This window comes from Chrysemys picta, chromosome 17 (genome assembly GCF_011386835.1).
Source record: "Chrysemys picta bellii isolate R12L10 chromosome 17, ASM1138683v2, whole genome shotgun sequence".
Taxonomy (NCBI): domain Eukaryota; kingdom Metazoa; phylum Chordata; order Testudines; family Emydidae; genus Chrysemys; species Chrysemys picta.
In genome coordinates, this window is record NC_088807.1 from 25177679 (window position 1) to 25186718 (window position 9040).

General features: G+C 63.5%; 1 protein-coding gene across 1 annotated transcript; it reads right to left on the reverse strand.

Moving 5' to 3' along the window:
- Positions 1-829: 829 nt before the first annotated feature.
- WAS (WASP actin nucleation promoting factor) lies at positions 830-8901 on the reverse strand. The gene is made up of 12 exons (XM_065571326.1): positions 8674-8901; positions 7699-7839; positions 7258-7344; positions 6784-6880; positions 6620-6661; positions 6427-6480; positions 5945-6122; positions 5469-5511; positions 3800-3953; positions 3040-3461; positions 2173-2278; positions 830-2070 (listed from the first exon to the last, which is right to left on the reverse strand). Exons 1-12 carry the CDS (start codon positions 8785-8787, stop codon positions 2015-2017), a joined length of 1494 nt encoding a protein of 497 aa, XP_065427398.1. The 5' UTR covers positions 8788-8901; the 3' UTR covers positions 830-2014.
- Positions 8902-9040: the final 139 nt, after the last annotated feature.

The window sequence follows — 9040 nt, forward strand, 5'->3', positions numbered from 1 at the left end:
GCGCCCCGCCAGCCAATTGGCGCCGGGGGCGCCGGCCACGGACCTCATTTGCATCTCCCAGAGTGCTGCGCGCCGCCGTGCGACCGCAAGAGTCGCGGGAAATGGCTCACAAGGCACCAAATTAACCCGTTTTCAGCCCAGTCTGCCCCACAGGCCGCCTGGTGGCTTAGTTGAGGGGCCTTTCTGGCGACATACTGGGTGGAGGAGACGGCAAAGGATCCTCACCCTATCCTTGAAATAACACCTCAGCCTAAAACAACATGTAGCCCCCTTCCCCCCCCCCCCATGATTCTGCCCTCCCATCAGCACCCCTGGTTTGCCCTGGTCCCCTTGCTCTGGCACCAGAGTCACTGCCTGGCACTAACGGCAAGGCCACAGGGCAGGATGGCGTCACCCAGGCACCAATGTCAATGCTGCAAGGAGGGGGGTGGCGTCACCCAGGCGCCAATGTCAATGCTGGGTGGGGCAGGTTGGCATCACCCAGGTGCCAACGTCAAGGCCTGTCGGGTTGGCGTCCCCTAGGTATCAATGACAAGGCCAGGGGAAGGGGTGTGAAATTCAGACACCAATGACAAAACACAAAAGCCCCCTTGGAAACTGGGGGTCCAAGGGTTTGGATCCTGGGTTGGCACTCTGAGTTGTTTTACTGACGCGGGAAAGGCGAGGACTGATTGGGGGGGGGGTCACGCTCCCTGGCCTCCCAGCTGGTTTTATTGGGGTGGGATACAAAGCCTGGTACACCTAGAGAGGAAAGGCCCCATTCCCCAATTCTGTGCCCCAGAGCAAATCCCCCGTGTGCTGGGCTCGCTGCCATGAAAGCGACTGGAGAAACAGTTGATAAAGTTGTTTAATAAAGATCAAAGGAGTAACAATCGCTTTGACTGGCTACTTGAGACCATGTCTGAGTTTGAGCTGAGGCTCTTGACTTCAAAAAGAACAGGAGTACTTGTGGCACCTTAGAGACTAACAAATTTATTAGAGCATAAGCTTTCGTGGACTACAGCCCACTTCTTTGGATGCATATCATGCTCTTGACTTCGTCCATCTTCAAGAGACTTTGTGTTTTAAAACTTTCGCTTTTTGAACTCAACCTCATGAAATAATTATTCCCTGACCCCCCACACACACCCGCATCATTTCCCACCTTCAAAATAAACAGTGATACGAGCCATCAAAAAGATTGAAAAATAAAAGTCAAACTCTGCTCCGTCGAAATGATAAAAAAACAAACAAAAATCAGTTTCTGCCAAGCCTTGAGATGAATAAGCCAAAACTCACGAGCAAGTTCTATATTGCGGGTGACGCCGACGCCATTATAACAAGACATTAGTCTAGAGTGGCTGCTCCGGTCTATGCTCAAAATTGAGATCAACCTAGCTATGGCGCTCGGGGTGTGCAAAATTCACCCCCCAGGTCACCATCGTCAAGCCAACCTAACACACAGGTATAGACACAACTAAGAATTCTTCCGCCGACTTAGCTACCGGCAAGATGGATCAACTACAGACCCCTTCCATTGCCGTTGAAAGTGTCAACACTAAATCTTCTCTAACTGTGCCACCAGAACACATGGGGCGTAGACACGGCCTCAGATCAAGCGCTCCGGCTTCCAGTCCTGTCACTCAGACATTGACCCAAACCAATGGGTTTTAATCCGCCCCAAAATCTGCGCTGAAGAGCCGTGCTGGGCTTGATTCCAACTTGGCTTGTTTTTTCAATCGGGCTGAGATCAAAGCAAGGAGCCAAGTTGGAAGGAGATCGGTTTGTTTCTGATGCCAAAGAGGTCAGTGGAGACCAGGGTATTGTCAAGCCCTGGGTTTTGAGGGGGTGATGGGCGCAGATAGGGGAAGCTGGGGGCTTAGGGAGGGGAATTCTGGGTAAAAGATGGGGCAGCATGTCAAGCAGAGAGCTGTCTTTATTGCTAAGGGGCCAGGTGGGCTGGGGGATCACCCAGGGGAATGGGGCACAGCGCCCAGTGCACAAGGGGGGGAGCTTTTCTTGCTGGGGACGGAGCTCAGTCGTCCCATTCGTCATCGTCCTCCTCGTCCCCGCCGTTGTCCTCGCCTTCGTCTGCGGGAGGAAGAGGAGGGTGAGTGGCGGAGGGGGCAGGGGGTGGGGGAGGAGGGGCACGGCACCCACCCCCCACCGCCGAGGCGGGATGGGGCCACTCACCTGAGGAGTGGATCACTTTGCTCCGCTTCTGCATGACATGCATGAGCGCCCCCACCAGGCCCTCCGAGCTCTGAGCGGGCGGCGGGGAGTCCAGCATCTCGGGGGTCTGCAATGCAGGGAGGGGTCAGGGCCTGAAGCACCCATCCCCTGCACCCACCTACCCCCTGGCACCGCCAGGGCCCCCATCACAGACCCCCCTGCACCCACCCAGCCCCCTGGCACGGCCAGGGCCCCCATCACAGACCCCCCTGCACCCACCCAGCTCCCTGGTACCGCCAGGGCCCCCAGCCCAGACCTCCTGCACCCAGCCACCCCCCTGGCACCGCCAGGGCCCCCATCACAGACCCCCCTGCACCCACCCACCCCCTGGCACCGCCAGGGCCCCCAGCCCAGACCCCCCTGCACCCACCCACCCCCCTGGCACCACCAGGGCCCCCATCACAGACCCCCCTGCACCCCCCCACCCCCTGGCACCGCTAGGGCTCACATCACAGACCCCCTGCACCCATCCACCCCCCCTGGTACCACCAGAGCCCTCAGCTCAGACCCCCTGCACCCACCCACCCCCTGGCACCACTAGAGCCCATTTCCCCCACCCTCACACCCAAAGCCAGCTCTAACTCCCCCCTCGCAGCCCCACCCAGCCAGCCGCCCCCTCCCCATCACTGCTCCCCTCTCCCCACTCCATATCCCACACCTGCCCCCAACTCCCCTAGCCCTCCATCGCCCCCTTCCCCACCCACCCCAGCCACCCTGTCCCCCTCCCTTCCCCCACCTCCTCCATCCCTGCCCCCCCACTCAGCCCTCATCTCTCTTCCTCCCTTCCCCCCATCTCCCTCCCTGCCCCCTATCTGCCCCACAGCTCACCTTGTTGAGCTGTATGCCTTGGCGGATCTGGTCCAGCAGGGCCCCACGACCCTTTGCGGGGGGAGCAGGCTGGCCCCCTGGGGAGCTGCCCCCCCCTGAAGGAAGTGGGGGAGGGGGACAAGGCCCTGAAGAGACTGGGGGTGGAGGGGGCGGTGGGGGAGGAGGGGGTGGGGGGGCTGCCCCAGAAGCAGGCGGAGGGGGGGGCGGACCAGACCGGGAGGTAGGGGGAGGGGGCCCACGAGGGGGGGGCAGATGCCCCCTGGGAGGCTGGGAGGGAACGGGCCCCCTATTTGGCATAGATGACGGGGGTGGGGGGCCGCCTGGGATCGGGGGCAACGGGCCAGACCTGCCCCTCGCTGAGGCAGGGGGTGGGGGAGGGAGGGGCCCAGATCGGGTCATGGGGGGCGGAGGAGGTGCTGGACCTGTGGGGAGAAACGAACTGCAATTAAAGCCCAGCCTATAACGAGTCTCTTCCCCCACCCCGTTCCCTGCGGATCCCAAAGCACCACATGGGGCGGCTTGCCCGGGACTGAGATGCAGCTGTTTCTGGGGCAGGGTGGCTGGAGAACAGCCGCACATAACGCCGCACAGGGATGGCTCGCCCAGCACTGAGATGCAGCCACCTCTGGGGATGGGCGGCTGGGGAACAGCCGCACATAACGCCACACAGGGACGGCTCGTCCAGCGCTGAGATGCAGCCACCTCTGGGGATGGGGAGCTGGGGAACAGCCGCACATAACGCCACACAGGGAGAGCTCACCCTGGCGTCTCAGCTCCTCCTTCACAGCCTCCAGCCCGCCCTGGCCTTCGATGAAATCGTAGATGAGTTTGGAGGTCTCGGCGTCAGTCAGCTGTGCCTCGCTGATCCCGGCCTGGGAGAAGAGCGTCTTCAGGTCGGGGTCCAGGTTATTCACCTAGGAGAGAGACGGATGGAGGAAGGCAGCTCAATCCCAGGGCGAACACCCCCCAAGTTCACGCCGCCCACTTCCCACCCCCAGCTGCAGGTACCCAGATGGACAGAGCACAAAGCTTCAACCCCTGAAATCCGGGGATGGGGGTTTTATGGATCATGCCTTAAACTAGCCCCCCCCAGCAGCCTCGGGGGACCCCCTAATACTGACCCCCTCAAAGCCTAACCCACTGGGCAGAGCAAGCGGCTGGGAGATGTTCCTGGAGGGATCCGACTGGGAGGTGATGTCAGCTGCCCCACCCCAGAGCTGGCTGCATCTCAGCACCAGGCAAGCCTTCCCCATGTGGCGTTATATGGGGCTGTTCCCAGCCACCCCGCTCCAGAGCTGGCTGCCTCTCAGCGCCAGGCGAGCCTTCCCCATGTGGCGTTATATGGGGCTGTTCCCAGCCGTTCCGCCCCAGAAGTGGCTGCATTCAGAAGTGGCTGAGATCAGTGTCATACGACGCATCCTCTTGCAGGGTCTCATGACCAGATTATTGGGCGGCTGCCTTTGAGGGCCAGGGAAAAACCCCATGCCATCCAGAGCCCGTGACACTGGCTGCCTCGGCCAGACTTCCCGACAAGCTGCAGCAAAAAAGGGACAGTCCCGAGAGAACCTGGCAATCGATTTTGCAGGCCAGATCACCTAGCCGCCAACTGCGGCATGCCACAGGCCCGGTGTTAATTCCCAGTTGAGCCCCAAGGAGAAAACACACTGTCTGGAGTCCGAAAAACATCCTGGGGCTAGGACCGCGCCCTGCCCCTTGTGCCATCCAGACGCCCGCTAGCTCCGGCAGTGCCTCTGGCTGGCTGTGACTTGCCCCTATCCTGTGGGCACGCACCAACCTCACCGCCAATAACGGCCACGCTGCCAACTCCCCGAGCAGCTTGGGCGGGCAGGGCGGGGGGAGCTCGGAGCCAGGATCTGACCCCAGTTGAGGGCAAATGTGCGTTGGGAGAACAAGACGAGTTTGGAAAAAGCTGGGGGGACGGAGGGCCACAGGGAGGCGGTATCTTGGGCAGTCCTGGCTCAAGCAAACCCCAAATTTGCCCCCATAATGCTCCATGGGGCACTGAGATGCAGCTACTTCTGGTGCGGGGCAGCTGGGGAACAGCTGCACATGACACCCCATGGAGATAGCTCGCCTGGCACTGAGATTCAGCTACCTCTAGAGCGGGGCAGCTGGGGAACCGCCGCACATAACGCTGCATAGGGATGGCTCACCGGATGCTAAGATGCAGCCACCTCTGGGGCGGGGCAGCCGGGAAACAGCCACACACAGCAACTGAAGCCCAGTCACACCCCGCATCACACCTGGTAGCCACAAGCAGAGTGAAACCCGCCCTTCCCACTGTACACAGACATTGCTAACGCCGAAGCTTTACCCCACGGCCCGTCCTTGGCCCCCTTCCCAGCCCCTCTGATCCCTGGGACCCCAGGGTCAGACCCCCACCATGCCCCGTCTCTGAAGCTACATACGTCAAAGCCGGTGTTGGGGTCCCATCCGACGTGGGTGACATGCCTGGAAGGAGAACAAAGATTAGCCAGTTCTAGAGGGGGCCAGGTCCCGTGCCCCATTCCCGGCCCCCCTGAGCCAGCCAGCCCCCCACCCTGGGGCCAGACAGGAGCCAGCACCCCCTAGAGGGGGCCAGGTCCCGTGCCCCATTCCCGGCCCCCCTGAGCCAGCCAGCCCCCCGCCCTGGGGCCAGACAGGAGCCAGCACCCCCTAGAGGGGCCAGGCCCCGCACACCATTCCCGGCCCCCCTGAGACAGCCAGCCCCCCACCCTGGGGCCAGACAGGAGCCAGCACCCCCTAGAGGGGGCCAGGTCCCGTGCCCCATTCCCGGCCCCCCTGAGCCAGCCAGCCCCCGCCCTGGGGACAGACAGGAGCCAGCACCCCCTAGAGGGGCCAGGCCCCGCGCCCCATTCCCGGCCCCCCTGATGCCAGCTCTCACTTGAATCCGCTTGGGGCGCCGATGTCGGCCTTGGAGATCTTTTTCTTGCCCTTCTTCTTCTCGGTGACTGTGGGCACCGGCAGCCCCCGGTACCGAGACGAGGTGATGTCCGGGTTCTGGATGTCCATTGTCATCAGGTTCAAGGAGCCGGAGGGGGAATTCGGCTGTTTGCTGGGACCTGCGGGAGAGAGAAATGGGGCTGTGGGGAGCAGGTTGGGGGGCTGGGCAGGGGGTGCTCTCCCCTGGCAGTCAGGGCCGGGCACTGGGGGGCACCATGCTGTGGGGAGCAGGGTGGGGGGCTGGGCAGGGGGTGCTCTGCCCTGGCAGTCAGGGCCATGCGCTGGGGGGCGTCGTGGGGCAGGGAGTGAGGCAGGGGGCGCTCTCCCCTGGTAGTCAGGGCCGGGCGCTGGGGGGGCGTCGTGGGGCGGAGGGGTGGGGGGCTGAATTAACCTTTTCAAGCCCCCCACCTCCAAAGCACTTACCATTCATGTCTCCCCCGTGCATTGGGGATCGGGGCAGCGTCGTCGCCCGTCGCTCTAAAGGAGACAAAAAGAGCCGGGGTTAGACCCATGTCACCAGCCCCCCCACCCCCAGTGGGAGAGTTTGGTGGGGGGTCTACCCCTAACCTGCCCCTCCCCCCCATTGCAAAGGACTGTGGGATAGAGGGGGACTCACCTTCATTGACCGGGGGAGGTGGCGGGGGAAGCTGCCGTTTCTCTGAGGAAAGAGGAGAACAAGCACTGTGACCCTGGCACGGGCTGGCTCAGGGGGGCGGGGAATGGGGCACGGGGCCTGTCCCCTCTAGGGGGCGCTGGCCGGCTCCCAACCCCTCCACGTACCCATCCGCTGCTGTCGCTTCTGGATCTTCTCCTCCACCAGCGCATAGAAGTCGCGGGCCTCAGCCTCGTCCGCAAAGTTCAGCCCGGCCTGGCATTCCTGAAAGCAAAAGGCACCTCGCTGGTCCTGGGGGGGCCCAGGGCCAGGAGAGAACCCAGGAATCCAGGCTCCCAGCCCCCTGCTCTAACCACTAGACCCCAGTCCCCTCCCAGAGCTGGGGAGAGAACCCAGGAGTCCTGGCTCCCAGCCCCCCCTGCTCTAACTACTAGACCCCACTCCCCTCCCAGAGCCAGGAGAGAACCCAGGCATACGGGTTTCCAGCCTCACTTCTTATTGGTAGCCCTCAATTTTCTCCTTCTTTTCACCCCCCTGTCTCTGAACTGTTGTCTCCGGGGGCAGGGCTATGTCTGGAAGCCCCGCCCCACTGATCAACCCCCCACCCCGGCCCCCCGGCCCCCTCTGGGGCAGATACTCACGTCCCCGGGGAAGGTATGGAAATAGGGGGTGACAGCAGAATAGACCAGCTGGCTGGAGAGCTCCAGCTCCCACGTGAGCCTCCTGTCCTGCAAGAGAAAGGGGAACCCCGGTTAGCACCCCGCCAGCAGGGGGCGCTGGGAGCCAGGATGCCTGGGTTCTTTGCCCGACTCTGGGAGGGGAGTGGGGTCTAGTGGTTAGAGCAGGGGGGCTGGGAGCCAGGACTCCTGGGTTCTCTCTCAGCTCTGGAAGGGGACTGGGGTCTAGTGGTTAGAGCGGGGGGGCTGGGAGCCTGGATTCCTGGGTTCTCTCCCCGCCTCTGGGAGGGGGGTGGGGTCTGGGGGTTAGAGCAGGGGGTTGGGGGCTGGGAGCCAGGACTCCTGGGTTCTCTCGCCAGTGCTGGGAAGGGATGGGGAGCTGCCGGGAGGAGGACAGAGACTCACCTTGAGATCGAAGAGGCGGATGAAGTAGGAGCGCCGGGGGTTGTCCTTGACCAGGCACAGGACCCCGCAGCCCTGCTTACCCCACACCTGGCTGTTGGGGGGCATGGCCTGGTACAGCTGGGCCACCGACGTGGCCAGGGTCTGGCACAGAGACAATCGAGTTACAGAGAGAGCGCGCCTGAGATGCAGCCAGCTCTGGGGCGGCTGGGGAACAGCCGCACAGAACGCCATGGGGGAAGGGCTCGTCTGGCCCTAAGCGTGGCCCCCCGGGGCTGCCAGTTCCTGTCTTGGTTTCCGATGTTGGCCGAGGCTCCGGGCTCCCCAGCGTCACCGCGCCGGGCCCCTCACAGCCCCCGTCAGCACCGCTCACCCCACTTCCTCCTGAGCGGAGGGGGAGGGATGCAGCAATGAAGGTGCCCCTCACTCCCAACCCGCAGCCCCCTGCTAGCCCAGCTCTGCTGGTGCCCCCCCCTCCACTGCAGGACCCTGCTAGCCCAGTGCTCCCCCGCCCAGCTCTGCCGGTGCCCCCCACTCCCGACCCGCACCCCTTACTCACCCAGCCCTGGGCTCCCCCCCACCTCTTCCAGTGCCCCCCACTTCCAATCCACATCTTGCTATCCCAGCCCTGGGCTCCCCCAAGCTCTGCTGGTGCCCCTGCTCCACTGCAGCCCCCTGCTAGCCCAGTGCTCCCCTGTGCCAAGCCCGGCTGGTGCCCCCCACTCCCAACCTGCCAGTCCCTCTCATTCCCGACCTGCAGCCCCCTGCTAGCCCAGTCCTAGTCTGCTCCCCAACTCTGCCGGTGCCCCTCACTCCTGACCTGCACCCCCCTGCCAGCCCAGCCCTGGGGTACCCCCAGCTCTGCCGGTGCCCCCAACTCCCGACCTCCAGCCCTGGGTTCCCCCGCAGCTCTGCAGGTGCCCCCCACTCCCAACCCCCAGCCCCTGGTGTCAGCACCCTCTGGGCCTCACGCCTCACCGTGCATTTCCGGCCCAGGAGCTCAAACACCTGCTGGTTTTCATGATCCCGGAGGAGCTGGGAGGGGACGTTCTCCTGCTGCCCTCGTGCCCCTGACCTGGACCCCCGGCTCATGCTGGCTCCTGGCTCCAGCCCCCAGCGGGTTCTCGGGGTCTCTCCCCACCCTGAGCTCGCCCCAGGGAACTTCCGCGTTGCGGGGACTTTTTTCAACAGGAAGCGCAGAAAAAACCACCGACCAACGCTGAGCTCCCGGGGCCTGGGGAAGTTGGGCTCTGCGAATGGCCCCAGCCAGGGCTGGGAGTGAGGGGCACCGGGAGAGCTGGGGGACGGGGGGGAAACCTGGCGATGGTTGGGGCCGGCCTGCCTC

What these genes read in the sequence shown, in the direction of transcription:
- WAS (XM_065571326.1), bottom strand. Translation starts at nt 8,787, where the DNA reads ATGAGCCGGGGGTCCAGGTCAGGGGCACGAGGGCAGCAGGAGAACGTC. An exon ending in TCCATACCTTCCCCGGGGAC is followed by an intron (nt 6,881 to 7,257) that starts GTGAGTATCTGC and finishes TTTTGCTTTCAG; the next exon opens with GAATGCCAGGCCGGGCTGAA. An exon ending in ACCTCCCCCGGTCAATGAAG is followed by an intron (nt 6,481 to 6,619) that starts GTGAGTCCCCCT and finishes TGTCTCCTTTAG; the next exon opens with AGCGACGGGCGACGACGCTG.